The 27,533-nt window shown below is 60.8% G+C and overlaps 4 protein-coding genes across 11 annotated transcripts in view; 3 read left to right on the top strand and 1 right to left on the bottom strand.

The window, feature by feature from the left end:
• ABCA2 (ATP binding cassette subfamily A member 2) overlaps nucleotides 1-18,186 on the top strand; it is a 34,876-nt gene extending 16,690 nt beyond the window's left edge. For 2 of the 5 annotated variants that reach the window (XM_027720389.2, XM_027720391.2), the window contains 33 exons: nucleotides 346-536; nucleotides 678-828; nucleotides 1,123-1,327; nucleotides 1,800-1,964; nucleotides 2,261-2,444; nucleotides 2,733-2,945; nucleotides 3,262-3,458; nucleotides 3,543-3,725; nucleotides 4,163-4,347; nucleotides 4,439-4,559; nucleotides 5,274-5,564; nucleotides 6,632-6,850; nucleotides 7,016-7,118; nucleotides 7,483-7,805; nucleotides 8,267-8,480; nucleotides 8,647-8,752; nucleotides 9,059-9,170; nucleotides 9,571-9,631; nucleotides 9,869-10,043; nucleotides 10,129-10,244; nucleotides 10,751-10,898; nucleotides 11,097-11,220; nucleotides 12,112-12,244; nucleotides 12,417-12,534; nucleotides 12,653-12,831; nucleotides 13,152-13,293; nucleotides 13,632-13,766; nucleotides 13,937-14,040; nucleotides 14,318-14,410; nucleotides 14,689-14,791; nucleotides 14,927-15,064; nucleotides 15,313-15,519; nucleotides 15,778-18,186. In XM_027720389.2, the coding sequence (XP_027576190.1) occupies nucleotides 346-536; nucleotides 678-828; nucleotides 1,123-1,327; nucleotides 1,800-1,964; nucleotides 2,261-2,444; nucleotides 2,733-2,945; nucleotides 3,262-3,458; nucleotides 3,543-3,725; nucleotides 4,163-4,347; nucleotides 4,439-4,559; nucleotides 5,274-5,564; nucleotides 6,632-6,850; nucleotides 7,016-7,118; nucleotides 7,483-7,805; nucleotides 8,267-8,480; nucleotides 8,647-8,752; nucleotides 9,059-9,170; nucleotides 9,571-9,631; nucleotides 9,869-10,043; nucleotides 10,129-10,244; nucleotides 10,751-10,898; nucleotides 11,097-11,220; nucleotides 12,112-12,244; nucleotides 12,417-12,534; nucleotides 12,653-12,831; nucleotides 13,152-13,293; nucleotides 13,632-13,766; nucleotides 13,937-14,040; nucleotides 14,318-14,410; nucleotides 14,689-14,791; nucleotides 14,927-15,064; nucleotides 15,313-15,519; nucleotides 15,778-15,813 (5,175 nt within the window). In that variant the 3' untranslated portion in view covers nucleotides 15,814-18,186. The remainder of the gene's footprint in view (nucleotides 1-345; nucleotides 537-677; nucleotides 829-1,122; nucleotides 1,328-1,799; nucleotides 1,965-2,260; nucleotides 2,445-2,732; nucleotides 2,946-3,261; nucleotides 3,459-3,542; nucleotides 3,726-4,162; nucleotides 4,348-4,438; nucleotides 4,560-5,273; nucleotides 5,565-6,631; nucleotides 6,851-7,015; nucleotides 7,119-7,482; nucleotides 7,806-8,266; nucleotides 8,481-8,646; nucleotides 8,753-9,058; nucleotides 9,171-9,570; nucleotides 9,632-9,868; nucleotides 10,044-10,128; nucleotides 10,245-10,750; nucleotides 10,899-11,096; nucleotides 11,221-12,111; nucleotides 12,245-12,416; nucleotides 12,535-12,652; nucleotides 12,832-13,151; nucleotides 13,294-13,631; nucleotides 13,767-13,936; nucleotides 14,041-14,317; nucleotides 14,411-14,688; nucleotides 14,792-14,926; nucleotides 15,065-15,312; nucleotides 15,520-15,777) is intronic. The other 3 variants (XM_027720393.2, XM_027720390.2, XM_027720392.2) reach the window with 2 other exon arrangements.
• A 448-nt stretch (nucleotides 18,187-18,634) lies between these two features.
• Nucleotides 18,635-21,287, top strand: CLIC3 (chloride intracellular channel 3). The gene is made up of 6 exons (XM_027720396.1): nucleotides 18,635-18,670; nucleotides 19,521-19,630; nucleotides 19,979-20,104; nucleotides 20,239-20,345; nucleotides 20,596-20,771; nucleotides 21,126-21,287. Exons 1-6 carry the CDS (start codon nucleotides 18,635-18,637, stop codon nucleotides 21,285-21,287), a joined length of 717 nt encoding a protein of 238 aa, XP_027576197.1.
• An 899-nt stretch (nucleotides 21,288-22,186) lies between these two features.
• Nucleotides 22,187-24,704, bottom strand: PAXX (PAXX non-homologous end joining factor). 4 transcript variants are annotated; one of them, XM_027720397.2, is made up of 7 exons: nucleotides 24,440-24,692; nucleotides 24,297-24,357; nucleotides 24,135-24,169; nucleotides 23,836-24,026; nucleotides 23,215-23,289; nucleotides 22,667-22,760; nucleotides 22,187-22,574 (listed from the first exon to the last, which is right to left on the bottom strand). In XM_027720397.2, exons 1-7 carry the CDS (start codon nucleotides 24,523-24,525, stop codon nucleotides 22,535-22,537), a joined length of 582 nt encoding a protein of 193 aa, XP_027576198.2. In that variant the 5' UTR covers nucleotides 24,526-24,692; the 3' UTR covers nucleotides 22,187-22,534. The 4 variants fall into 4 exon arrangements, with proteins under 4 accessions (XP_027576198.2, XP_027576199.2, XP_039243384.1 ...); XM_027720398.2 differs by having other exon boundaries at nucleotides 23,215-23,286; nucleotides 24,440-24,687; XM_039387450.1 differs by lacking the exon at nucleotides 22,667-22,760 and having other exon boundaries at nucleotides 24,440-24,704.
• Nucleotides 24,498-26,345, top strand: TMEM141 (transmembrane protein 141). The gene is made up of 5 exons (XM_027720400.2): nucleotides 24,498-24,651; nucleotides 24,800-24,866; nucleotides 24,971-25,054; nucleotides 25,246-25,377; nucleotides 26,035-26,345. Exons 1-5 carry the CDS (start codon nucleotides 24,598-24,600, stop codon nucleotides 26,112-26,114), a joined length of 417 nt encoding a protein of 138 aa, XP_027576201.1. The 5' UTR covers nucleotides 24,498-24,597; the 3' UTR covers nucleotides 26,115-26,345.
• Nucleotides 26,346-27,533: the final 1,188 nt, after the last annotated feature.

Consider the following 27,533-nt stretch of genomic DNA (forward strand, 5'->3'; position numbering starts at 1 on the left):
GTGGGAGAGATATTTGGGGAGGAGTGGGTGTCTGAGCTCTACATTCTGTGCTGTGCCCCTGGTCACCTTCCCTGTGTCTCTGGGTCACATGACCTGGGGCAGATGTAGATCCCAAATCCCTGGACTAAGCTGGTCCTTCTGAGTGTCCCCAACATGAGATGAGTCCTACCCAGTGCTGGAGGGAGCTGAGCTCCTTAGCACCCTGGCACAGGGTTCTGTGTCCTGCCTGCTCCCAGCAGCCCCCCCGACCCTTCGGTGCTACCCCTTGTTCTCCCAGCCCACTGAGAGTGGCAGCAGGGGCACACAGGGTCAGAACAGCCCCACTGAGCAGTTTTGACCTCACAGGTGATGAAGATGATGGGCTTGAACAACGCGGTGCACTGGGTGGCTTGGTTCATAACCGGCTTTGTCCAACTCTCCATCTCAGTCACGGCACTCACTGCCATTCTCAAGTACGGCAAGGTCCTGATGCACAGCGATGTCCTCATCATATGGCTTTTCCTCGCCATCTATGCTGTGGCCACAATCATGTTCTGGTGAGCTGCCCCGTCGAGCACAAGTCCCCCCAGGCAGCTGATTTGAGGAGCCAATTTATCACCTCAATGCCACCACAACTGGATGGTGTGGGGAAAGCCCTGGGGGGGTGGGATCTGAGGTGATGCTGTCCTCCCTTGCAGCTTCCTGGTGTCAGTGCTCTACTCCAAGGCCAAGCTGGCCTCTGCCTGCGGCGGCATCATCTACTTCCTCAGCTATGTGCCCTACATGTACGTGGCCATCCGGGAGGAGGTGGCGCATGATAAGATAACGGCCTTCGAGAAGTGCATCGCGGTGAGTTGGCTTCGGGTGCTGGGGAGATGCTTGGCCCCAGGTTTGCCCCATGCATCCCATGTCCAGTACAAGGCCACCAAGCTGTCACCAAGCCCTGGGCAAGCCTCTGCCTGTATGAACCAACTGCGCTGTGGGGCTTTGGAGGCATCTCCAGAAGGTTTGGTGCCTCTCAGGGCCAGGAGCATCTCCACCCAACTGGGTGGAGCAGCACTGGGTAGGAATTCACCCCAACCTGTTCCTCTGGAGCTGGTCTGTGGTTCCTGCTGACCTCCCATTCCCTCCACCTTTTCACAGTCCCTCATGTCCACCACAGCCTTCGGGCTGGGCTCCAAGTACTTTGCACTGTATGAGGTGGCCGGTGTGGGTATCCAGTGGCACACCTTCAGCCAGTCACCTGTGGAAGGAGATGACTTCAACCTCTTGCTGTCCATGATGATGCTGGTTGTGGATGCCGTGGTGTATGGGGTGCTCACATGGTACATCGAGGCCGTGCACCCGGGTACGTGCAGGTAGAGGGGCATAAGGGCACCTTGGACCTTACGGGGAGCTCTTTGTTGGGGAACACCTGCCCACATGCCCTCACCCACTGGTGACACCAACGGGTTCCTTGGAGTCTTCAGCTGAGTGTCTCAGTTCAAAGGCCAGCTGTAGAAAAGGTGTCCACAACTAGGACACTGATCCCCCTTATCCGTCCTCGGGGAGGTGTCTCACCCGCTCCCTTTTCTTTCATCATAAAGCTGAAGCATGAGCCAACCCAACCCAAATCCCAAAGGACTGTTTCCTGGCACAGCCCAGCAGCACTGCCTTGAGCCCAGCTGGCTGGAGTGCTCACAGCCTCTACCCCACAGTGGTGACCCTGAGCTGGGGAAACCCCCATGCCTGTGGGGACCAGCTCTGCCCTGGCCCTCAGCTGGCCTCTGTGTGGCCTTGGGTGCAGGGTTGGCCCTGACTCCCCGGGGCTGTGGTTGCAGGCATGTTCGGCCTGCCGCGGCCCTGGTACTTCCCTTTTCAGAAGTCTTACTGGCTGGGCAACGGGCGCGTGGAGACCTGGGAGTGGACCTGGCCCTGGTCACACACCACCCGCCTCAGCATCATGGAGGAGGATCAGGCCTGTGCCATGGAGAGCCGGAGGCTGGGTGAGGGCAGCTGGGGGTGACAGTGGGTGGCACAGGGATGGCCCTGGCTCTGCCACAGGGTCTTGCTGTGGCTGTGGACCCCTGTGCTCTTGTTGGGGTAGGATCCTGAGTCAGGCACTGCAGCCTGTCTGAGAGCTGCCACTGTAGTGCAGGAAGGGGGGTAAGCTGGCAAGAAGCAGAGGGGAAGGAGCCAGAAGCCAGCACAGCCACCATGGGATGGAGGCGGGTTGCTTCATACTCCAGGAGCCCTGCTCCAAGCCTGGCTTCTTTGGCTTCTCACCATCCCACTGTCACAGCAGAGGAGACACGAGGCATCGAGGAGGAGCCAACCCACCTCCCCTTGGTTGTCTGCATCGACAAGCTCACCAAGGTCTACAAGACAGACAAGAAACTGGCACTGAACAAGCTGAGCCTCAACCTCTACGAGAACCAGGTCGTGTCCTTCCTGGGGCACAATGGTGCGGGCAAGACCACTACCATGTGAGTGCCTGTCTGGGCAGAAAGGGGCCATGTCTCTCTGGGCAGCTGCAGGGGGTGGGGAAAGGGCTGTGGGATGTCCCTGCAGGATCCTGTGGCAGCTGGTGCCATGCCCAGAGGGTAACAGTGTGGGGCTGGCACAAACATGGGGACAGGCAGCGGGTTCGTGGCCCTGTGCTGATGTTGCTCTGCCTGGGGCCCAGCAGATGCCCCCAGAGGTGGTGGTTGGGATCGGGAGCAGATTGAGGAATACAAGCTCCCTCATATTGTTGCCTTTCTCCATCCATTCAGGTCCATCCTCACTGGCTTGTTCCCTCCAACCTCCGGCTCCGCAACCATCTACGGCCATGATATCCGTACGGAGATGGACAAAATCCGGAAGAACCTGGGCATGTGTCCCCAGCACAATGTGCTCTTTGACAGGCTGACAGTGGAGGAACACCTCTGGTTCTACTCACAGCTCAAGAGCATGGCAGAGGAGGAGATCCGCAAGGAGATGGACAAGTAGGCACCCTCCAGCTCCTTTGGCTCCATCCATGCCTTTGGCATGAGTGAGTCTCCTTCCTGCTGGCTGGGCTATGGGGGGCAATCTGGTGGCAGAGATGTCCCCTAGAGCAGCTCCACCAGGTGTTTTCCCACCCTTAAATGTATCAGGCTGTGGAAGCAAGCAGAAGAGGCTCATAGCCTGACAACAACTGGGCAGTCCCAGTGGCCAAGGGCCACAGGTACCACATGGGGAAGAGGTGTCATGTACTCCCCATAAGCACTGAGCACCAGTACAGCTCCCCCAGCATCCCTGGTGCTTCTGCCCTGTCCCCAGGATGATTGAGGACCTGGAACTCTCCAATAAACGGCACTGCCAGGTGCAGACCCTCTCGGGTGGCATGAAGAGGAAGCTGTCAGTGGCCATTGCCTTTGTGGGTGGATCGCGGGCCGTTATCTTGGATGAGCCCACAGCTGGCGTGGACCCGTATGCCCGCAGGGCCATCTGGGACCTCATCCTCAAGTACAAGCCAGGTGAGCGGAACTGGGCAGAGCCTGGCATGTTCCTCTGTCCATGGCAGCCCTGGCCCCTCTGCTGAGGCTCTGTGCTGCCGTCAGGGAGGACCATCCTGCTCTCCACACACCACATGGACGAGGCCGACCTGCTGGGGGACCGCATTGCCATCATCTCCCATGGCAAACTCAAGTGCTGTGGTTCCCCACTGTTCCTCAAGAGCACCTACGGTGATGGCTACAAGCTGACGGTGGTGAAGAAGCAGTCAGACACCAGGAACAGCACAGGTTTGGAGAGCAGCAGGACCCTTTGTTTAGAGGAGTAGGTAGGACCCTTTTTCAACCCAGGAAAGGAGCGAGAGGTCAACACCCAGGTGTTCCCATCCTGAGTCTTCTTAGGCCATATGGAGGGCAGAGGGGATGGGAGAGGGGTGTAGGAGGTGCCATGGCTTCTTCCAGCGGAGCCCTTGGTCAGATCCTGCATGGTGGCGTTTGCCTCCAGGTGCTGGTTCTGTCCAGCCTGTGGGTTGCCTACCAAGACATCCAGTGTGGACCACAATGCAGAAGCCCATCCCCAGGTCAGGCAGGGTGACCGGGAAGCTGCCAGCACCCCATGATGGAGGCTTGAAGGAGCCCCCACGGCACTGGGTGGTAGGGGGAACGTGGTGGGTCATGGTGGGAGGCCAGGTGTGAAGTGACCGATGGGTGCTGCCCCTCTGCCCCAGAACCAGGCCAGCCACACAGCCCCCTGGCCCACTCCTCTGTCAGCCCCTGCTCTGAGCCCCGCGTTTCCCAGTTCATCAAGAAGTACGTGGCCTCCTGCCTCCTGATCTCGGACACCAACACAGAGCTCTCCTACATCCTGCCCAGTGAGGCTGTCAAGAAGGGCTGTTTTGAGAGGCTCTTTCAGGTACCTGAAGGGGCTGGCAGAGTGGGCAGGCAGGGGACTGTGGTACTGTGGGCATCTCCTGCCCTCGTCACACACTGCTTTCCCCCCACAGCACTTGGAGCAGAGCCTGGAGGAGCTGGACCTCACTAGTTTCGGGCTGATGGACACCACCCTGGAGGAGGTCTTCCTAAAGGTGTCTGAGGAGGACCAGTCTCTGGAGAACAGCGACGTGGGTACGGGTGCTGCGGGGGTTAGCGAGGGGCTGTATGCTCTTCCTTGGCTTGGTGAATGCAGGAGTCTCCTCTCCTAAGGGGAGGAGATGTTTCCAGCAGAGCCCATCCCAGCCAAGGGCAGCCAGCCTCTGCTCTGCTCCGGGTTTACTCCTGCCTGGAACACTGTATCCAGCTCTGGAGTCCTCAGCACAGGAAGAACTTGGCCACAGAGATGCTCTGAGGGCTGGAGCACCTCTGCCAGGGAGACAGGCTGAGAGAGCTGGGGGTGTTCAGCCAGGAGAAGAAGAGGGTCTAGGAAGATCTTAGAGCTCCTTCCGGTGCCTAAAGGGAGCTTGAAAAAATTAAAGAGAGGGACTTTATGTGGGCAGATAGTGATAGGATAAAGTAGAATGGTCTTAAACTAAAAGAGGAGAGGCTTAGATCAGATGTTAGGAGGAAATTCTTCCCTTTGAGGGTGGTGAGGACCTGGCACGGGTTACCCAGAGAAGCCGTGGCTTTCCTATCTCTGGAAGTGTTCAAGGCCAGGTTGGATGGAGCTTGAAGCAACCCGGTCTAGTGGAAGATGTCCCTGCACATGGCAGGGTTGTGGAATGAGATGAGCTTTAAGGTCCCTTCCAATGCAAACCAGTCTGTGATTCTATGATCCATCCCCTCTCCATGCATGCTGCAGTGAAGAGGAGCATGACTGGTGGCAACCCACCGCTTTCATTCCAGACATCAAGGAGTCCAAGAAGGATGCCCTGCAGCCACCCACCCCTGAGCTGGGCCCAAAGCCCGAGGCCAACGGGGAGCCCCTGGCCGAAGCAGCGATGCCAGAGAAGCCCGAGGTGGAGCTCAGCAACCTGGTGACCTGCTCTAAGCTGGCACAGTCACAGGCGTCCCTGCGCTCGGCCTCCTCAGTGGGCTCCGTGCGGGGTGACGAAGGTGGGGCTTATTCCGAATTCTTTGGGGATTATGCACCCCTGTTCGATAACCGGCAGGACCCCGATAACATCAGTCTGCAAGGTTGGTGCCACTGGTGCCCGGCCAGCGGCAGGGGCCAGGGGAGGCACTTGGCTGGGATACGGAGGGTTCACCGGGGCAGGGCAGAGCTGGTCCTGGCCCCACAGGGTATGCGGTTGTGTCCAAGATGGGGGGCTGTGCCTGCTGGGATGAGAGCCCGCAGGGAGGGGCCTGATGGTGCATCCACCAACACAGCACCCAGAGAGCCACAGCGTGGGTGGGAGGACTGGGAATAGGCTCTTCCACCAGTTTGCAACCCCAAACTGGGAGGTAGGGTGTGGGGAGGGGGTCTCGTGCTGAGGCATGGAGTCAGCGGGGGCAGCTGGCATTGGCTCTGCCTCTGCCTCTTGTGGGTCTCCAGTGCCACCTTGCAGACTTGTCCGACTAACATGCCCACTCCCCATACTGGCACCCACTGAGTCTCTCCTCCTGGCCCCTGGGCCCAGCGTCACCTTCCGGCTGGTGGCTTCACCTGCCATACCCTGCCCCAGGTGTAAGGCTCTCCCTTCCTGGATGCTGGGATTGCTGGATATGGAGGGTGCACACAAGTGCCTCAAGGTTGCTGCTTTAGTCACAGATCCTGTTCTGGGTTATCTCAGCAGCTTTTGTGATTAATTCAGGGATGTGCCACCTTTAACCCCCACCAGAGCTGCTCTGAGCACTGTGATTTGGGCTGTGGGAGGCAGACCCGGGACAGTGCCGTGGCAGAGCTCCCACTACCTTGCTGGGACCCCCACCTATGTCCTGTACCCTGTTCCTGACTGTGCTGACCCTTCACCAGCTGGGAGAGCTGATGGGAAAATGGAGGAGTCCTGCAAAAAAGCACCAATTTAGCTTGGGTTTTTTTAAACTGTTGTCTAAATTTACCATTTGGGGCTAAGAGGAACCTGCCAGCCAGTGGTCTTGCTTCACACCACACTGCTGCTGTGGCTCTGTAGCAGTCAGGGTTGGGTGCTGCCCTGTCCTTTGGGCAGCTGTCCTGGGCTGGGTGTCCAGCTCAGCTTTCTGGGAGCCCTGGCAGGTGTGGGAGCAGCTGTGCCAAAGGGCTGATATCCCTCTCCCCTCCCCAGAGCACGATGCAGAGGTGGAGGCAGAAGACTGTGATCTGGCAGGGCAGGGGAGCTTCAAACTGGAAGGCTCGTGGCTGAAGCTGCGCCAGTTCCACGGGCTGATTGTCAAACGCTTCCACTGCGCCAAGCGCAACACCAAGGCCCTCTTCTCACAGATCCTCTTGCCCGCCTTCTTCGTCTGTGTGGCCATGACTGTGGCCCTCTCCGTGCCTGAAATAGGTGCGTGTGTGCCACCCACCTTCCTGCATGCTGGGGGTTACCTTTTCTGCCTGCCCCGGTGTAGCCGATGTGGACACTGGCTGCAGGAGGACAGGGTCAAGGCACAGCCTGCCTGTGTGCGGTGGTGCTGTAGGTGTGAGCAGGATCCTGTCCTTGTCCCCACAGGTGACCTGCCACCCCTCATCCTCTCACCGTCACAATACCACAACTACACCCAGCCCAAGGGCAACTTCATTCCTTACGCCAATGAGGAGCGGCATGAGTACCGGTGAGAACCACCACCGCTGGTGACCAGTACCCCGTGCCCCAGCCCCATCCCTGTCTCCATCCCTGGGACTTCAGGGAGGGTAGGGAGGAATGCAGCCCACAGCTGGCCTGGCACCAGCACTGGCTCAAGCTTGGAGCAGAGCCCTGACATCCCCTGACAGAAAGCAACCTCTGTCTTGGCCAGGATGTCTCTGGGAGAGGTGCCAGCCCTGACACTGCAATCAGCAGCCCAGTCATGCCAGGCACAGGTTGTGTGTGCCCATAAGTGCCAAGGCCTCAGGGAGGTCCCAGCAGAAGATGGCCAAGGTGGTGAAACCTGTGTCTTCTGCTCCTCGCTCTTCCTTACTGGCTCACTTTCCCTGCAGCATCAGGCTGTCTCCCGATGCCAGCCCTCAGCAGCTCGTGAACACTTTCCATCTGCCCTCTGGTGTGGGGGCCACCTGTGTGCTCAAGACACCCTTCAACAGCACACTGGACCAGCCCATGCAGACCCTCAACCTTAACAGCAACGAGTCCAAGATGCTGGCAGCCAAGTACTTCGATGCCATGTGCATCGACTCCTTCACCCAGGGCCTGCCGCTCTCCAACTTTGTGCCACCACCTCCATCCCCGGCTCCCTCTGACTACCCCATCTCAGTGGATGAGGACCTGCTCCGTGCCTGGAACTCTACGACCTCTGCTGCCAAAGGTATTACCTGTGCTGGGTGCTCAGATGTCTGGGATTTGTCTCCTTCAGGGAGATGATGCCTTTCCTCACAGAAGCAGCTCCAGGGACCCCTGGAAGTGCCTGTCAGTCTGACCTGGCCACAGCAGAGCCTTGCTGGGCTGGCTCAGGACCAGTGCTTGGAGCGCTGTCTCCATTCAGCCACCACCATGCCAGTTGAGCCCCGGGGTGGTGACATTGTCACCAGCCCTGCGGCCAGCTTTGTGCCACCTTTGCTGGACGTCCTCCCCCGCCATTGCTTTCTCCAGGCACACTTCATAGCCCCTCTCTGAACCATTCTGTCGCCCCAAAGCTTTTCCTCCCATCCGTCTCTTGGACCTTCTTAGTCACCAGGACCTTGCCCGGCCATCCCATCACCCTCATGCTGTCCCCAGCAGCCGGGGCAGGCAGGAGCGTGCCTGTGAGCCTCCCTCTCTGCTCCTCAGGGACCGTGACCTCGGCCCCCGCTCTGCCCCGTATCATCCATGAGCCCATCAAGTGCACATGCTCCATGCAGGGGACTGGCTTCTCCTGCCCCAGTGGTGTGGGGGGCCACCCCCCACAGATGAAGGTAGTGACGGGGGACATCCTGGCAGACATCACAGGGCGCAATGTCTCTGAGTATCTGCTCTACACCTCGGACCGCTTCCGGCTGCACAGGCAAGAGGGGAGGCTGGGGGGGGTCTGCCCTGCACCATGGAGCAGGGGTGAGGATCAGGGATTTGGGGATACCTGCCCCAGGGTGCTGGCTGGAGCCAGAAATGGCTCCACTCCTGGAGGTGGGGGACAGCAGTCACAGCTTCCTCAGCAGTGCCTTGTCCACCAGGTATGGGGCACTCACCTTCGGCAATGTCCAGAAATCCATCCCAGCCTCCTTTGGTGCCAGGGCTCCCGCCATGGTGCGCAAGATCGCTGTGCGGAGAACGGCCCAGGTGGGACGGCACTGCACCCTGGGGTGGGGGGAGATGGGTGGGGAGGAGAGGGCGGGCAGGCAGGGCCCTCTGGCCCACTGTTCTGCTGCAGTGCTCTCTCCTCCAAGGTCTCTGGGGGGGCTCCAGCTGGGTGGGGGGTGGTCAGCAGGTCTGGCCCAGCACAGTCAGCAGTGGCCTGCTCTCCCCACAGCCCTGAGCACAGGATGCCTGCCCTGTGGCTGGCTGTCCACCCCATCCTATCCCTCTTTCCCAGTACATCTGTGAGTCCAGCTCTCTTGCCACCTCCCACCACTCCTCCTCCTCTAGGTCTTCTACAACAACAAAGGCTACCACAGTATGCCCACCTACCTCAACGCCCTCAACAATGCCATCCTGAGAGCCAACCTGCCCAAGAGTAAGGGCAACCCTGCTGCCTACGGTGAGGAGCTGGAAGGGTGTTTGAGCACAGAAGCACATCAGGAACAGCATTGGGGCATGGTCCATCCAGGCTCCAAAGTGCAGTGTTCCATCTTGGGCGTGGCTGGGTCAGAGGTTTCACACACTTGGCTCTGAGAGCTGGGCAGAGCCCTCTGAGGTCTGGGCTGGGGCAGAATGTCCCAAAGTGCTGCCTGATGGTGCCCGGGCTTGTGAGGGTGCTCTCCAGTGAGAGAGGGCTTGGCCTCGAGGTGCTGGGTTACTTCAGAGAAGGCAGCTCCTGGCTAGCTTCTGGTTGAAAACCTGTTCTGCTCAATAAGTCGGGACCAGGCAGACTAGGGACAAGGTTCTGTGTCCTGAGCCAGTTTTCATGCTTCCATGTTTCTTCTTGGTCCTTCTTGCAGGCATCACGGTCACCAATCACCCCATGAACAAAACAAGTGCCAGCTTATCACTGGATTACCTGTAGGTCCAAGGAGCTGGCCTGAGGGAGGGTGGCTGTCTCATGGGAGGTGGGGGCTCCTCACTGGTGGTTGCAGGGGAACGCTGAGGCTCCTGCCCTGCAGGCTGCATGGTGGGCGACAGGGTGGCTGTGATGTGGCAGTCCCTTTGCCCTGTGCACAGTGACTGTCCCACAACCAGGATGGGTGGCCTTTCCCCAGGCAACTGATGGGGTCCCTGCTCTCCTTGCTCCTCATCCAGCCTGCAAGGCACAGATGTGGTGATCGCCATCTTCATTATTGTGGCCATGTCCTTCGTCCCAGCCAGCTTTGTGGTGTTCCTGGTGGCCGAAAAGGCCACCAAGGCCAAACACTTGCAGTTCGTGAGCGGCTGTGACCCTGTCATCTACTGGTTGGCCAACTACGTGTGGGACATGGTGAGCAGTGCACGTGGCCCCACTAGCCAAGCCCCCAGGGCTGTGCCAGGGAGTGGGCAGCCACGGAACTTCCTGTCTTCTCCAGCTGAACTACCTGGTGCCGGCCACATGCTGCATCATCATCCTGTTCGTGTTTGACCTCCCGGCGTACACCTCTCCCACCAACTTCCCTGCCGTCCTCTCCCTCTTCCTGCTCTATGGGTACATTGCTCAGAGGGGTGGTGAGGAGCCACTGGGGAATCCCTCCAGAGTCTCATGGGGTGATGGTTTTAAACTAAAAGAGGGGAAGATTTAGACTAGATATAAAGAAGAAATTTTTGGCAATGGGGATGGTCAGACACTGGCCCATGTTGCCCAGAGAAGCTGCTGCTGCTCGATCCCTGGATGTGTTCAAGGCCAGGTTGGATGGGTCTTGGAGCAACTTGATCCAGCTGAAGTTGTCCCTGCCCATGGCAGGGGTACTGGATTAGATGACCTTCCAATCCAAGTGTTTTTATGATTCTGTGCCCCATCTATGCTGTGGCTGCGCAGGCAGGGCCTGCCCTTGGGGCTGATGTTCTGCAGTCCCCAGAGCTGGTTGGGGTGGATTGGCTGCAAGGGCTGGGGTGTGAGAGCCCGGGAGTGGCAGGCTGGGAGATGGGCGATCTCAAGGCTGGGGATCCCTCTCCTACCATACTGACGTGTACTCCTGCTGCTCATCTCCCCAGCTGGTCCATCACCCCCATCATGTACCCGGCCTCCTTCTGGTTTGAGGTGCCCAGCTCTGCCTATGTCTTCCTCATTGTCATCAATCTCTTCATTGGCATCACAGCCACTGTCGCCACGTTCCTGCTGCAGCTCTTTGAGCACGACAAGGTATAGGATTCATGGCTCTGCTGAGGGCCATCAGGAAGGGAAGCACTGCCACTGGGTCGTGGGATGGCTCAGGCTGGGACAGAACTTAGGAGGTCTCTGCTCCCAGAATGAGACCTGATCAGACTGGACCTTGGGTTCCCGATCTTACCGCACACTCAGGATTGTTTGCTGCTTGTGTCTTCTCCACTGTCCCCACAGGACCTGAAGGTGGTGAACAGCTACCTGAAGAGCTGCTTCCTCGTGTTTCCTAACTACAACCTGGGCCATGGCCTGATGGAAATGGCCTACAATGAGTACATCAATGAGTACTACGCCAAGATCGGTACGACCTCTTGCTCCCTCCCTGCCTCTCTTGCTCCAGGGCATGTGGGGCTGGAGGGAACCGTGATGCTGGCACATCCCCTCTGCCGGCCCAGCGGGGTGTCCCAAGGCCCAGAGCAACCTGGAGCAAAAACCCAGGGGGGTGGACTAGATGGGGCACAGGAAGGGATATGGCTGAAGGTCAGCCATGGCATAGTGCCAGGGGTGCTGAAAGTGGCTCCTTGAGCCTTCTCAAATAGCAGCCTCACGGGGAGAGGAAGGTGTGAGCCCTGACAGACGTGTGCAGTTCTGCTGCTGCTTCTGCTGCTGCACACTGCCTGTGGTGGGTCATAGTGGGGCCATGGTAGAGATGTGGTGGGCTGTGGTGGAGCTGAGGTGTGTTATACTGGGGCTGCGTTGGAGATGTGGTGGGCCATGGTTCAGCTGTTCTGGGCCGTGCTGGGGCTGTGCTGTGACAGGAGGAATGGGGGCTGCAGGGACTTTCTTCTCCCAGCTGGGGTCTCTTGGCTGCTGCCCAACCGAAACAAGCCTTTTGCCACTCCCAGCTTCAGCCTGGCCTCAGAAGCAACCCTGCTCTCTGCTTCTTGAATAGCTTTTGTACATAACCCAGATGCTGCTGGCACCATGAGGGGCAATTTTGGGTTAGGATCTGACAAATCCAACTGATACTACTCTCAATTGGATTTATTCATCCTACTGAGGTTAAAAAGCTACCAGATGATTTCCACAGCACCTGTGCTTTGAGTAGGGAAGCATGTTTTGACCAGCCCAGGCAGCTGCCATGGGGGAGCATGGGAGCAGTTTTGTTGTTACGGGTCAGTTCAGGAGGTGTGGTCAGGCCGTCCCCTCAGGAAGGTGTCCCCAACTGCTCTCTCCTCTTCCTCCCACTCAGGGCAGTTCGATAAAATGAAATCACCCTTTGAATGGGACATAGTGACACGGGGGCTTGTCGCCATGACAATCGAAGGCTTCGTTGGCTTCTTCATCACCATCATGTGCCAGTACAACTTCTTCCGGAAGCCCCAGTGAGTGCGGTGGGCAGCAGGCATGGGGGGCTGGCCATGGGGTAAAGCTTTGCTGTTGGGACACCTGAGCTCCAGGCTGCCCCTCTGGTGGGTGTGACTGGGAGCTGCCCAGCCCCAGCAGGGATATAGCTCCTAGTCCCACATCCCCCTCCACTCATGCCCCCTACCACAGGCGCCTGCCTGTCTCCACCAAACCCATCGAGGATGACATTGACGTAGCCAACGAGCGGCACCGGGTCCTGCGTGGCGACGCCGACAACGACATGCTAAAGATCGAGAACCTCACCAAGGTGGGGGCTGCACCAGGCTGCAAGGAGACACCTGGGACCAGCCTATCTCAGGGACACCACAGGGCTGGAGATTCAGGTGGCTCCTGGTGAGCTGAGCTCCCATCCCTTGCCCTACCAGGTGTACAAGTCCCGCAAGATCGGGCGCATCCTGGCCGTGGACCGGCTGTGTGTGGGCGTGCGCCCCGGGGAGTGCTTCGGGCTGCTGGGCGTCAACGGCGCAGGCAAGACCACCACCTTCAAGATGCTGACGGGAGATGAGAGCACCACGGGCGGAGAGGCCTTCGTTAATGGGCACAGGTTAACGGGGGCACGTGTCGGGTGAGGCTATGGGCTGCCCGCTCTCCTGGGGCCTGGACGAGGTTTGCTTGGAGGGCTCCCAGGATGAAACAGCGTGAGTGAGCCTGTGGGTTCCCAAGGGACACTGCAGCTCTGTGTCCTCCTGCGTCACCCACCTCGGATGTGAGGCAAGTGACAGTGGCCCTGGGCTAAGGCTACCTGGTGGGGTTTTACCTGGGGGAAGATGCTCCAGTGTAAAGACATGTGAAAGGGGCCTCAGCAGCAGGGTCTTCATGAAAAGCAGTTCCTTCTCCCTACTTCCCCTCCATCTTCTCCCACAGCATCCTGAAAGAGCTCCTGCAGGTCCAGCAGAGCTTAGGCTACTGCCCCCAGTTCGACGCGCTCTTCGACGAGCTGACTGCCCAGGAGCACCTGGAGCTCTACACCCGCCTGCGCGGCATCCCCTGGAAGGATGAGGAGCGGGTAGGGCTCTGGGTGGGCAGTTGGCAGCACCCAAGGGCTGCTGCTGTGCCATGGGGATGGCATCTCACTGGGCAGCAGCGGGATCCTGAGCCAGCGCTGCTGCCCTCATGGCAGTGCTGCCCCGGCAGTGTGCCCACGTGGGCTGCCAGGGCCAGGCACACGTGCTCACAGGCCCCCACTGGCACTTGACTGTGCCAGGGGCTACCGAGGGGCTCCCCTCACTGGCACATGGCTTTTGGTCCCATCAGCAGCTGATGTGTGCTGTGTAGCCCAACCCGTGCCAGCTCTGCCAGCCCTATGGCCTTGGCAGGGTGACAGCAGCCCCCTGCACCTTGCAGGTGGTCAAGTGGGCACTGAAGAAGCTGGAGTTGACCAAGTACGCGGACAAGCCTGCCAGCACCTACAGCGGGGGCAACAAGAGGAAGCTGTCCACTGCCATCGCGCTCATCGGATACCCGGCCTTCATCTTCCTGGTGTGCCTTGAGGGTGCAGAAATAACCCTGGGTGGGAGCTGCCCACCCCTGGCTCCTCCACACATGTCCTGGAGTGTGGGACAGTGTCCTGAGCTAGGCTCAGGACAGGAGGGGGCGGGTAGGGTCCCTTCCGGGGGCTGGCATGTCTGAGGGTGCTGTCTGTTCGCCAGGATGAGCCAACCACAGGGATGGACCCCAAGGCACGTCGCTTCCTCTGGAACCTCATCCTGGATGTCATCAAAACGGGGCGTTCCGTGGTGCTCACATCTCACAGGTCCACGGGGGTTCTGGCTGCGCCCATGATGCCTCCAGGCATCTGGGGTGTGCTGCATGGGAGGGAGGGAGCTCCCTTGTCCCCAGGGAATAGAATTGGTAGGGGCATGGGGAGCAGGGTGAGCCTGGGACATGCTCTGTTGCCTTCTCTCATCCCTGGTGGTGTGGCCACAGCACCTGGGTGATGGTCTGGGGAGCCCAGCCCCCTACCTGCCCCCACCATAGCCCTGGCACTGTCCTCCCACGTCCCCCCACTGAACCCTGCCCTGTCCCTCCAGCATGGAGGAGTGTGAGGCGCTCTGCACCCGCCTGGCCATCATGGTGAACGGGCGGCTCAAGTGTCTCGGCAGCATCCAGCACCTGAAGAACAGGTAAGAGCCCTGCGGGAGCCAAACACCCTGTGTTGACTGCAGGGCAGGAAGGAGTTGGGCCCCCATGGTTGGGTGACAGTGTGGCATCCGTGACAAGATGCCAGCCCTTTGTGTGGGTGCTGCTTTGGCGGTGGGCGGGAAACAGGCTCACTAGAGTGCTCTGGTACTGTCCAGCGGTAGCAGCCTGAGAGCATTGTCCCCTTCCAAGGACTCAGTTCTTCCCCATGGGGGTTCAGATGAGAGGACAGGTCCTCACAGGGTCCCTTGTCCCCATGCAGGTTTGGTGATGGCTACATGATCACGGTGCGCACCAAGTCCAGCCTCAACGTCAAGGAGGTGGTGAGGTTCTTTAATCGCAACTTCCCCGAGGCCATCCTCAAGGTGAGCTGCCCTCGGTGGCCATGCTGTTCCCTGCCGGCCCCCACCTTGGGGCACAAGCAGCTTTCATCCTCTGTGGGGTGACTGGAGGGGGTCTGGGAGCGAGGGCTCAATGCCCCACCCTGTGCACACCCCCAGGAGCGGCACCACACCAAGGCCCAGTACCAGCTGAAGTCGGACCAGATCTCACTGGCGCAGGTCTTCAGCAAGATGGAGCAGGTGGTGGACGTGCTGGGCATCGAAGACTACTCTGTTAGCCAGACCACACTGGACAACGTAAGCCTGGGGACAGCATGGGCAACTGGACACTTGTCCACAGGGATGTTGGCCATGACAAAGTGCCAGGCAGGATCTACCTTTGGTGCAGGAGTCGGAGCTGGATGGGGAATACAGTGGCAGCCACCACATGGTGGAATGCACTGGGTCCTGTCCTGGCAGCACGAATGACAGGCGAGGGGTGGCTGAGGGTAGAGGCGCCTGCGAGGATACCTCCTCTCATTCTCCTGTCCTTCCCCCACACCCAGGTGTTTGTGAATTTTGCCAAGAAGCAAAGTGACAACCTGGAGCAGCAGGAGACCAGCCCCAGCTGTGTCCTGCAGTCACCCCTGGAGCGCTTGCTGAGCCTGCTACGCCCCCGCACTGGCCCCACTGAGCTGCGGGCCCTCGTGGTGGAGGAGCAGGAGGATCTGGAGACTGACGATGAAGGCCTCATCAGCTTTGAGGAGGAGAGGGTGAGAGGTTGTCCCTGGATCTGGGTGTCCCTGGTCCCACCTATGTCCCTGCCATGGAGCCCTGGGACTGGGTGCTGCAGCACCGGGAAGGGGACATGGTGGAGCCAGGGCCAGGCCATGCCGGGGGCTCTCTGGAAGGGGTGGGGGTTCTCTGGGAGGGATGGCAGCTCCACCACCTGGGCTGGACTCTGGTCCCAGATGCCCTGGGTATGCTGGCAGAGTGGGCAATCTCTGAACCCTGCCTGTCTCCCTGCCCAGGCTCAGCTTTCCTTCAACACCGACACGCTGTGCTGAGACCCCGGGGCAGCCGCATTCCCGTCTGTGAAGTCACCGAACCCTTTTGGCCTCTCCCCTCCCTTTTCCCTGTGGAGCGGAGCTGCCGCAGCTGGAGGCACATGCCAGGGAGGACACAGTGGGCAAAGCAATGCTTGGATGGACCTCTTGAGCCACCATGGGTGGCCTTTGTCTCCTTCAGTTCCAGAGCAGTATCGCTGTGTGGTGACAGGGGCCATGGTCCTCGGCCTGTCCAGCAGGCACGTGCCATGGACGGAGACTGCAAAGGAAAGGACACAAGTTTGGCGCTAGCGCTGCCAGCCCCACATGCCTTGGGGCAGAGACACCCAGGCCTGTGAGCGGTGCCTTTGACTGGACACTTGTGTTGCACTCACCCCAGGGACCCTTGGCTGTGGGACCCTGCCAGGCCTGGCCCCATGGAGCTGGAGGAGGGATGACTGCTTCTGTATTGCCCCTGGCCGGCACTGCCCTGGGCACCACAGGGACAGGTCTGGTGTTTCACCCACAACCGATTTCTGTCATCGGTGGGATGTCGCTGGGGGTCTTGGCCCTGCTGATATGTCCTGCCCACCCTGGGGTCTGTCTACCCCAGCCCTGCCTGGCCTTGGGCACTGACTCCATCCCCAGGTAGCAGCACTCCTGCAGAGGCACGCGGGGGGGCAGAGGGGTATGTCACAGGGTATTTCACATGCTGGCACCAGCTGTTTTCCCCTCTGACCCTAACCACGTCCCTCCCCCTGCCTCCTGCCTGCCCTCACCATCCGCTTCGCCCATCACAGGGCATTGCTGCAGCTCTGCCATCTTTTTGCTGTGTCCCTTTCAGTGTCCCCTTGCCCTGGCACTCATTCCTCCGTGTCCAGCCCTGTACAGGAGCCACCTGCACTGGTTTCTTATTGTTGGGTCACTGGCGGTACTGGAAGAGGGGTTGCTTGCACCCCAGGATATCTTTGGAAGGTGGTAGTGGGTTGGCCTTAAGGTATGAGGTAGGGACAGTCAAAGTGGGCATGGGCACAGCTTGGCAGTGGTGCCTGGGGTGCTGGGGAGGGGAGGATGGACCGTGGCAGTGGGGCTGGCAGTGTCACTGGGCCAGCAGTGGACAGCCCCTCAGCCAGCAATGCCCCTCCTTTTTGCAGAGGGTCCTTCTGCCTTGTCACCCACAGGGACCATGTCCGGCGCCTACTGCTCTCAGCAACCTGCAGCTGTGCCCAGAGGCAGAGTGACAGCAGGGCCCGTGATGCTGACCCTGACCCCCAGCCAGCTTTGGCAGCAGCCCAGGGTGGCCATGCACCTTCCTGGGGAGCACGTGAGGCCCGGCTGCCCTGAGAGCTCTGCTCCCGAGCTGGCTGCCATGGGAGGTGTGGGGCACACGGCATGGGGAGGCCTCTTCGAGCCACCTCTGGCCCCACTCAGGCACAGGAGCAGGCCTGACCTCCACTGTCCTCGTGCCCCCCTGGTCTCACCAGCCTTGTATGCCACCTGCTATAGATTGTGATACAATATACAGTATTTTCAATAAGGGGAAAACTGGGGGGAGAAGCTCTATTTTCAGATTTTTCAGACCATATTTTTTTTAATGGCATATGGGAAACTGGCTGTTTCTGGGGTGGAGTGGATGGCACATGGGGGCAGCCCCCGGTGGCATGCCCTTGCTCCCTTGCTGGGCACATTCTGCCTTCCTGGGCGAGTGTAGGGGGACGAGCCAGCTCGAGGCTTGCCCTTTGCCATCAGGGAGAGGGCATGGTGTGATCTTTGAGTCCCCAGCTGTCGCTTCAGTGGTGGCACCCTGGGGACCCTGAGGCACACTGGGCAGCAGTGCTGCAGTGCTCTGGGCTTTGTCCTCACCCCACAGCTGCCACACTGCCCTGTTGCTCAGGACTCTGGAAGGGCACTGGCACTCCACTCACAGTGTCTCCCCTTTTCTCGGCCCTCCCCACCACCACCATGCCATTGTCCCTATGGCTTTGATGGTCAGTGGACATGCTCTGGTGCCCATACAGCCTGGATGGCCACGGTGGTCTCCCTGCCCTGGGCTCAGGGCTGCCTGGGCACAGACCCTGCTGGGGCCACCCCAAAGGTGGCAGCAGGGAGGGAGCAGGAGCGTAGGTGCCCCAGGGCATGTCCCCAGGGCAGGGGTGGCTGCTGCCTTAACACTGTTCACTTGGTTGAGCTTGGCCCTACTTCCAGCCTTGCCTCCCCCTGCACGTCCTTGGCCACCAGCCACGGGTGCAGCGCCAGTGCCACGCTCAGCCCCAGGCATGGGGCCTCTGAGGGGCGGGGAAGTCTTGGAGCTGCCTGTACATTGCTAGCAAACAAAAAAAAAAAAAGATGAAATGTGAAAATACTGATCATTTTAAATAAAAAATAATAACTGGATCCAGTGAGGCTCTGTGGTTGGTGATGGGTGGGAATGTCAGGTCTGGGTGCCTGGGAGGGATCAGGCTGAGGGGGGGGTTGGCAGTGCCCAGGGTGGGGGTGCGGGAGCCTGCTGTGGGCAAAGGGTCCTGGGCCCAACACAGGGGTGTGCCCAGTGCTTGGCATCATTTGGACAGTGGTGGGGTGGCTGGGGGTGCAGGCAGGAGCCGTGGCAGCTGGCAATGCCACCAGCCTCCCTCACCGGCTCAGGGCTGACAGCAGCTGCGGTGCAGGGGCCCCATGCCAGTGCGTGCAGGGGCCCCATGCCAGTGCGTCCCACCTGTGCCGTGGGGCCAGGTGTGGGTGGGAGCGGGCGCACCCTTTGGAGGAATGTGGGCTGGGAGGGGCTGCGGCTCCAGCTGGGGCACTCAGGGTGCAGCCAGCACTGTGCTGACAGCTGGCACCCAGCATGGCTGAGAAACCCCAAATCCAGCTCTTCATCAAGGTGAGGGGGGATCCTCAGGCCAGTGGGCACTGCTGGCTGCCACCACTGGCAGTGCTACAGTGGGGTGACCTGGCTGCCCTGCCCACCACAGTGCCCAGATGTGGGGAACTGGGGAGGTAATGGGCAGGGGGTCAGGCAGCAGGTAGGGAGTGGGGCTGGCAACAGGCGGTGTGCCAGGTAGCGGTCAGGTAGGAGTAGGACGGGCAGTGGGCAGCAGGCAGGCAAGGGGGGGGGCAGGCAGCAGGCATGGCTCTTCTCCACAGCACTGCCTGCTGCTGCCTACCCCGCAGGCAGGGGGGCTGTGAGGGCTCAGCCTGGGGAGGTCAGACTGGGATGCTCTCCACAAACCAGAGCCCAGCAGCCGCCCGGCCGGGGCAGTCTGTCCAGCTGTGCCAGGCAGGACAGGGCTTGCCTGGGATTGTGCCTGGGGGTGGCAGGGCCACCAGCATTGCTGTCAACTTCCTTTGGTGAACAGTCCCTGCTACTAGGCTGTCCCTGCCACAGCTGCCCCTGCTGCCACTGCTGCTGCTGCCCCTAAGCCCTGGCCCCCCTTGGCACTCTGAGGCTGGCACAGCCTGGGGGTCCTGTTCCCTGGGGGGGTGCCAGGGCCAGCACTCGCTGTGCCACGTGGCTGCTCTGGGGCACGGCATTGAGGCCCTGGGAGCACTCAGGGGCGGGGGGCATGGTGCCCTGCCTGGCATAGCAGGTGCCATGGACTGCAGCACAGCTTGCCAGCCTGTGTCAGCCAGGCTGGGCCGGGGCACGTGCCTTGCCACCCTCATCCAGGGCTGCCCCCACTGTGGCCATGCTGGGGTGAAGGGGCAGCTGAGCTCTCCATCTGTGCCCACAGGCAAGCGAAGACGGGGAGAGTGTTGGGCACTGCCCCTTCTGCCAGCGGCTCTTCATGGTGCTGCTGCTCAAAGGGGTGCCCTTCACCCTCACCACCGTGGACGTGAAGAGGTGAGTGGTGATCCTCTCCCAGAGGGTGCCAGTCCTCGGGCCAGGGCCATGGGCAGGGTAGGTGGGTGGAATGTCCCCAACAGTGTGGGAAGGGGTGTGTGAAGGGTGGGCACTATGGCATGCATGGAGCTTGTTGTACCCCTCCAAGTGCCCACCACTGCCTGGGGAGAGTAGTGGGTATTTCCCTAGGCACACACAGAGGCAGGAGCAGCCTAGGGGCACCACTTCATCCCTTTGCTTGGGACACACATGCACATATGAACACGCACACACGCACACACACATGTGCATGGGGCCAAGCAGAGCCCTGGACATGCCAGACATCAGCAGCATCTCCATCTCCCGCAGGGCACTGGATGTGCTGAAGGACTTCGCACCAGGTGCCCAGCTGCCTGTTCTGCTCTACAACGGCGAGCCCAAGACCGACACCGTGACCATCGAGGAGTTCCTGGAGGACCAGCTGGGCCCCCCCACGTCAGTGGCCAGTGCTGCCCTGAGAGGACTAAGGGGCCAAAGAGGGGCAGGACAGGCTGAGAGAAGAGGGGGCTCACAGCATGTGAGCCTGTTGGCCCCTGCCACCTGCCTCAACTGTGCCCACATCCCCACAGGTGCCCCAGTCTGGTCCCGCAGTACCGGGAGTCAAGCCTGGCCGGGAACGACATCTTCCACAAGTTCTCCGCCTTCATCAAGAACCCGGTGCCTGCCCAGGATGAGGGTGAGGATCGAGTAGGGAAGCACCCCGCGCATCTTTTCAAGTGTCACCCCCCCCCCCCCAAGCCTATCCTGGTCACACCGAGCGCCCTCAGTCCTCCGCATCTATGTGGGTCAGTGTCAGGTCTCTGTGGGAGGGCAAGGAGCAGGTGCCAGCCTGGGTAAGGTGGGTGCTGCCTGGGCACAGGGTTGCACTGGCAGGGGGCCACGGCAGAGCAGGAGCCCCTGCTGTGACCCAGCTGCCCTCCCCACAGTGCTGCAGCGGAGCCTGCTGCGGGCCCTGCTGAAGCTGGACGAGTACTTGCGTGCCCCTCTGGAGCACGAGCTGGCCCGGGACCCCAACCTCCGGACCTCCCAGCGACGCTTCCTTGACGGAGACCACCTCACGTTGGCCGACTGCAACCTGCTGCCCAAGCTCAACATTGTTCAGGTAAGCAGGGGCATGCCGGCACCCTGCCCTTCTCCTTTCCCTGGCATCTCCATTCCACTGGCCCCATGGTCTCACTTTCCTCTTGGTGTCTGTAGCAACCCCCAGCTCCTTTCACAAATGCTGTCAGCCCTGTGTCCTCTGGTATCCTTCTCCCCAGGAGCCCTGCCCAGCAAAGTGCCTTCCCAGAGATCCCATTCCCCTCTACATCCCCTTCTAAGTGCCAGCCTTCAACTGTGCAGTGCTGGGGATGTCCACTGGTCCTCTGCCTTCCTTCCCAGCTGGTTCCTTTCCTTGGCAGCTGGGCCCTCCTTGACACACAGTACCAGGCACAGTTCCCCCTGTTCCTGCCCGCAGGTCGTGTGCCAGCACTACCGCCACTTCGGGATCCCCAAGGACCTGCGGGGCTTGTGGCGGTACCTCAACAGTGCCAGTGAAACCAAGGAGTTCAAATACACCTGTCCCAACAGCCAGGAGATCGTACAAGCCTATCGCTCTGTGGTCCGTGCACCACAGTGAGCTGGGTATGCACCCCAGTGGGTGCAAGGCCAGGGTTGGGGTCAGGCAGGAGGTCAGTGCCCACCCCATTCCTGCCAGCACACACTTGGGAGAGCAGAGCATGAGCTGTGCCCCTGGCACCCAGGTGCTAGCAGTAATCTGTGGTGCACTGAGCCCCTTTTGTGCCACCCTCCCTCCCAGCCAGGACATGCTCTGTGGCCCCCGAGCATCAGGACTGGGGGCAAGGGGGCAAAGCCATGGGCACCATCAGTGCCAAAGCTGGGCCCTGCTGTGGGCAGGGGCAGAGCTGGGGAGGACAAGCTGCCCAGAGCACAGGGCAGCCCTGCAGCCTCTTGTGTGGGCACGTCATGCCACCCTCTCATGAGGGTCCAAGGCCCAGCTGTGCCTGGGCAGCAGGCACTGCAGGATGCCCTCACACCTGCACTGGGTGAGGGGACCCAGCATAGCCATGGAGAGCCCTGAGAACACAGTTCCCAGCACCCTGGGTGAGGGGAGCAGAGGGTACCAAGCCCCGGAATCTGCGGTTAGTCTGCTCTCGGGAGCAGATTTGGGGGTTGTGAAGTGGGGCAAGCCCAAGCCAAGCTTCAGAGCTCCTGGAAATCAATAAAGGCTTTGCAAGCAAGACCAGCGTGAGTCTGGAGTGACACACCAGTAGCTCTCCCTTACAGGGCTTTGCACTGACCTCCACTCTCTCTCCCAGTGCCAAGCAAGGCAGAGTGCATCCTCCCAGCTCTCTGGAGGGGTTGGGCAGGCTCTAACCACCCATCTGCCAACCCACTTGCAAAAAGCTGGCAGGGAAGGAAACTTCTCTGAGTCCCGGACCTCCGGGTTCAGCTGAAACTGGCCCAAGGCTTCCTGGGAAAGGGAGAGGCAGAATACACCGACGCATCCACAGAGACTGGCTGGCTAAAAACACCTTTACTGGAAAGAAGATAAGCACAGGCAATCCTTCCGTTCTGCAGCGATACAAAAGTTCCTTCCAAGCCCCACCAATTCAAGGAAAATGAAGTCAAGAGGTGGCCCCTGCCAGCAGGGAAGAGCTGCTGGGAAGAAAGCAACCACTGGTGTCTCCTCAAAGGCCCTGCCACCACCCCAGCGGAGGGTCAGCTGCCATGTGCTGATGGCTCTGTTGCCTCCCTGGGTGCAAGGGGCTCAGCTAGCCCCAGACGCAGGGCACTCTCTCCTCCACCCACGCGCATGCTGATAGGGCTCCACAGGGCTGTCATCAGGGCACAGGACAGCACCACTCAGGAGTCCTCGAAATTCACTCCAGATGACGCTTTCTTGCTGGGAGGAGATGGAGGGAGCATCAGAGCCCCAAGCCCCATGCCCCAAGCAGAGCCCATGGGGTCCCTATGCAGCCAAGTCCCAGCACTGACCTTTTGAAACCAGGGTTAATGAGAGACTCTCCCGGGACCTTCCTTTTGGCTGGCAAAGCTGAGCCAGCAGCCCTGTTCTTCCTGGGGCTGGGGTCTGCCTCAGTCAAGGATAGGCAGGATGCAGATTGCAGGTCAGCCAGGTGTTCTGTCAGCCCTGCCAGTCCCTCCAGGGCCAGGGTGAGCTTCCAGCAGCCCAGCCTGGCAGGGCCAGCAGCCACGGAGAGGAAGGGCCAAGCCTGGCCTCCTCTCCCAAAGGAGCCATGGACCTGCCCCGGCCCCCAGTCTGGAAGCACAGCAAAGCCTGCCCTTCTTCTGAGGCTGGTGATGACCAGCCTCTGACCTGAGCACCCCAGATACCCCGAGAGCCACCACAGTGAGCCCTGCCCCTGCTCTGTCGGGAAGGGCACCAGGACAGTGGGTGCCTGACAGCAGCCACAGCTGAGGGCACTCGGTGTGTGCTGAAGAGCACGTGAACACAGGACCAGCAGCCTCTGGGAAGGAGAAGGCAGGACAGCAGGACCAGGGCAGGTGCCCCTGGCAGTGCCTACCTGGCAGGAAGAGCTGCTGGCTCTGGGCAGTATTCTTCTGAGGGCTGCAGGAAGATGCCAGTGTCTCCACGGCTGCTGAGACAGGAGCCAGAGCCACAGCTTGTGACAACACACCCCAATACAGCATGCAGCATCCCAAGCCTCCCCAGCTAAACTGAGGCCTGTTCTCCTCTCAGTGCTCCCACCCAAACTGCTGCTGCCACAAAATCTTCCCAGACCCCTCAAATAGAGATGTCTGTAAGGTGACTCCCACATTCAGGATGCTGGTGTGGTGCTGGCCATGAGGACAGGGCTCTGTTTCCACCCAGAGACACACCGCTGTGTCCTCTGGGCCCCAGCAGGGATCCTCTGTCTGGGGGCTCTGGTGAAGACCCTGGCCAGCTTTAGGAACTGGCCAACTGAACGGGGAAGAGATGGCAGCAGCTCTGCTGCTGGCCCACTGGGACCGGTGAGGAGAAAGCACCTGATGTGATACTCGGGAGGCAAAGCCCTCTCCCACTGAGAGGCCCAAGGCTGAGCTGGGGCACGTGGGACACTTTGGGTGGGGGTGACGATCCCATGAAGGTGGCAGGAGCTGCCGGCCCTCCCCCGGTCCTCACACCTTCCAAACCCACCACGGACCTTCCAGGCGCCTCTCCAAGGTCTCGATGCAGCCGGCCATGCCGAATACCAGCGCCTGCAGCTGGCTGCGCGCCTCGGCGGCGGGCAGCTGGGCGAGGGCGACGGCCGGGCACCGCGGCTCCTCCAGCATCCGCAGCGTGGCCGAACTCGGGCCCAGGCTCAGCTCAGCGGCCCCGCGCCCCAGGGCGGCCCTGCAGGGATAGGGGGCGAGGGGAGCGGGGAACAGGGCGAGCCCGGGGTGAGGGGAGCCCGGGATGAGGGAAGCCGAGGGTAGAGGGTGTTGGGGCGGCGGCACCCACCTGAGCATCGCGCCGTGCTCCTCCGGCGGGCACCGCTGCAGAGAGGGAGGAGGAGGAGAGCATGTCCGACACGGCCTAACCCGGGCCCGAGTCCATCCCCGCCCCACTGGCACCCCGGCCTCAGGCCCGAGCCCCACCGCCGACCCCGGCCCCGGTACATACGCAGCCAAACGCCGGACAGCCGCCGAGATCCCCGGCCCAGACCTCCATGGCGTCGGTTACACTGCGGGAGGCAGCGACTCAGGCCGGGGTTGCTCGACCCCCGCCCGGCCCCGCTCCCGTTCCCGGCCCCCGCCCGCTCTCACCAGACAGCGCCGCCGGGCCGGCAGTAGCAGAGGAACCGGCCCGGCCCGGCTCGCAGCACGTGGAAGGGCCCGGCCGGTTCCGCCATCGCCGCGCCGGAAAGGGCGGGCGCGAGCGGCGGGTCCCGCCCGAGGCCGCGACAGGAACCAACAGCCCCGCCATGGTGAACTTGGGGCTGCGGCGGGTGGAGGATGATGTGGCTGCCAAGCACCCGGTGCGCCCTGCGGGGGACGGGCTGGGGGGCCCGGCTGTGCCGGTGGGGCCGGGGCTGCGGGGGCCGGGCAGAGCCCGGCTGTGCCGGTGGGGCCGGGGCTGAGAGGGCCGGGCAGGGCTCCAGCCCCGGCGCTGACGCATCCCCGCAGGCGCTGCAGCAGTACGCGGCTTGCCAGTCCCACGCCTTCGTGAAGGGCCTCGGCACCTTCCTGGCAGGTACAGCCCCGTCCAGCCCCCCTCCTCGGTTGTCCCCGGCCGCTCCCCGGGGGCAGCGGGGACGGCCGGGCTGTGTTCGGTAACCCCGGCCCCGGTCTCGACAGGCAGCGGAGCCACCTTCGCCGTGCAAAAGCTGGCGCGGCAGAAGCTGCCGTACAGCCCGCAGTGGAGCCTGCTGCTGGCCATGGGTGAGTGCCTGGTCCGGGTGGTGCTGCGGACAGAGAGGTGTTTGCCCTTGCTGTGGGGGGCTCGTCCCTAGCTCCGGTCACCTCTCGACGCCCCGGCCCCGGGGGTTCCGGAGGGTTCTTGGGCAGCTGCATCAGGTGCTGTCCCCACCGAGGTGCTGCTGGCGCTGTCAGAAGCACCTCGGCCTCCCCAGCCGCAGGGTCCCTCGCGAGCTATGTGGTAACCAGAGCTGAGACACAGAAATGCTCCGACTTCTGGATTTATCTGGAGACAGGCAAGTCCCCACAGCAGCTCGCCGTGACTGGTGGGGTGTCTCAGCCCACAGGTACGTTCACAACTCCCTGTTGCTCTCCCCTGGCTTGTCATGCCTGGTTCTTCCCTGCTGCAATAATTAGTTTGCTATTCCTGTCTCATAATTAAACTGGTGACTGTGTAATTGCCAAAATCTCAATGTAAGTCCCACACTGGCACACCGCATCCGAGGAATGGGAGCAGAAGGACATGTGGTGGCTGGAGCTCCCTACCTGATCTCATAGTTCCCATGTCCCGCTGTGTTCTGGGCACAGCGGTACCTGAGCAGACCTGGAGATGTGGGCTGGGTGCACTCGCTGCTAACTGCTAACTGGTGCCCTGCCTGCTTTGGGGATTCACAAGAGCCAGCATGAAGGGCTCGTTTGCTGGAAGAGGACGGAGAGGGTAAGGGACGGAGAGAGCAAATGAGGTGTAGAGAGGTTTATTACTGCTCCGTAGAGTGGATAGAGCTGGAGGGGCACTAAGAGAGGCACTGGACAGTTCCCATGGCTGCTTGCTGCTCTCTGTCACATGTACCTTGAGCTCCCAAAGCACCTTGAGGTCCCAAAGTTGGGCCCACCTGAAGAGGCTTTAAACACTTCACTAGGGCTCTGTGGTTCTCTCTCTGCCCACCCTTGGCAAACACACCAGGGTAGTTGGAGGTCCAGGGAGCTTGTACTTTCTGTTGCAGAAAATCTGCTCAGCGCAGAGGACAGGGACAGCGCCGCGCTGCCGGTGAGGAGGAACAGGTATGGGGATGTGGTGGAGTAGCCGGCAAAGCACAGCAGTCTGTACCTGTGTCCCACTTCAGCCCCTGCTGCCTGCCCAACCTGCCGCTGCCCATGCTGCCTGTGTGCCTGGTAGGCTTGATGGCACTGTTGGGAAGCTCAGAGGACTTGATCCTGCAGCGAGAGTGTGGTGGAGGCACCACAGGGATCACTGCTGCCCACCTCATGGCCTCTGAACATTGCACTGAGGGTACAATAAAAGTCACGAAGTGAAGGTGCTCATTGTGGATGAGGTGAAGGCCGGCAGTGGGACAGGCAGAGCAGGTGGTGAATGTCACCCCGAGGGAACAGGTGGCACTCACACTCTATTGGCACGTGGATTGCTGCGAGCTGGCTCTAGGCACGGGCAGGTCTGGGCTAAGCTATGAGGGCAGAGCTGTTGCTTTCTGTTACCCTGAACCCAGCCAGTCCTCATGTCCCTACCCCTGCAGCAGCAAGGCTTTTCCCACCCACCTGAACAGGGCCGGGCTGAGCCCCATAGCTGGGTGGCCTCTGGGGTATCCTCTGCCCCTGCAACAGGGGTGACCATGTGCCCAGGGCCCCTCTCTGTGGTGCCCACCTGTCACCGGCCAGGGCACGTCATCTGGCCAGTCCCAGATTGCCCATCCAGATCCATAACCAGTTGGCAAGGATATGGTACTGTCTCAAATCCCATGCACAGAGAGGGGCATGTGGGGTTTTTCCTAATGTCAGACTCCAAGTCCTAACTAGGTAAACTGGCTGCTCTTGGTGGATGTCCAACTCTGCTTCAGCTGCATCTGAATTTCTTAGAAGAGGAAATGCAGCCTGGATTCTGGAAGGTACCTGGGTTCTTAGAGCAGTGTTTCAGCTTCAGGGACCAGAAGCGCCTCTTCCTTCCGTGTGAGATGTGGAGACAGACCCTGAGCCTCACTCCACCATGGGAGGGAGTCCCTGTGATGGGGAGATGAGGGGTCTGGGGAAGAAACTTGGGTTTAAGGGTTCAGAACATCATCTGAACTGGAATCAGGTTTGCCTTGTGCAGAGAGATGGGGAGCAGCCAGCGGAACAGCTGAAAATAAAGTGCTGCTGGGAACGGGTGGGTTAAGCCAAGCACAGCATTCCAGGAGCTCAGCCAGAGCAAGGAAGGGTGTTGGGAAGTGAGCAGACCTGCTCACCAGAGCTCGTGCTGCCGGCAGGAGCAAAGAGGGCAGCAAGAAACCACAACTCCCTACAGCCACTCCTCTCTGGAGTGTTTGGGGAACGTGCAGGGCGGGGGGAGGCTTCCTGATGGATTGGAGAGCTGGGACTGGACCCACACAGCTGTCAGGTGCCAGATGTGTCACGGTGTCTCTGAGCTGCCAGTGACTGTACCAGGAAATGTGGGTGCCCTGCTTGGGCACCAGCACTGGGGCCCGGGAGTGGAGGCCTGCCAGCAAGTTGT

The sequence above is a fragment of the Pipra filicauda genome, unplaced genomic scaffold (assembly GCF_003945595.2).
Source record: "Pipra filicauda isolate LSUMZ 115617 unplaced genomic scaffold, ASM394559v2 scaffold562_size295421_pilon, whole genome shotgun sequence".
NCBI classification, from domain to species: Eukaryota; Metazoa; Chordata; class Aves; order Passeriformes; family Pipridae; genus Pipra; species Pipra filicauda.

Coding starts and splice junctions, on each gene's coding strand:
- PAXX (XM_027720397.2), bottom strand. CDS start 24,525: ATGGCGGAACCGGCCGGGCCCTTCCACGTGCTGCGAGCCGGGCCGGGC. Junction 24,358..24,439: donor CGGCCCGGCGGCGCTGTCTG/GTGAGAGCGGGC, acceptor TGCCTCCCGCAG/TGTAACCGACGCCATGGAGG. Junction 23,290..23,835: donor CTTGGAGAGGCGCCTGGAAG/GTCCGTGGTGGG, acceptor CTCCTGTCTCAG/CAGCCGTGGAGACACTGGCA.
- CLIC3 (XM_027720396.1), top strand. CDS start 18,635: ATGGCTGAGAAACCCCAAATCCAGCTCTTCATCAAG. Junction 19,631..19,978: donor ACCACCGTGGACGTGAAGAG/GTGAGTGGTGAT, acceptor CATCTCCCGCAG/GGCACTGGATGTGCTGAAGG. Junction 20,346..20,595: donor GGTGCCTGCCCAGGATGAGG/GTGAGGATCGAG, acceptor CCCTCCCCACAG/TGCTGCAGCGGAGCCTGCTG.
- TMEM141 (XM_027720400.2), top strand. CDS start 24,598: ATGGTGAACTTGGGGCTGCGGCGGGTGGAGGATGATGTGGCTGCCAAG. Junction 25,055..25,245: donor GAGCCTGCTGCTGGCCATGG/GTGAGTGCCTGG, acceptor CGGCCTCCCCAG/CCGCAGGGTCCCTCGCGAGC. Junction 25,378..26,034: donor TGGGGTGTCTCAGCCCACAG/GTACGTTCACAA, acceptor TTTCTGTTGCAG/AAAATCTGCTCAGCGCAGAG.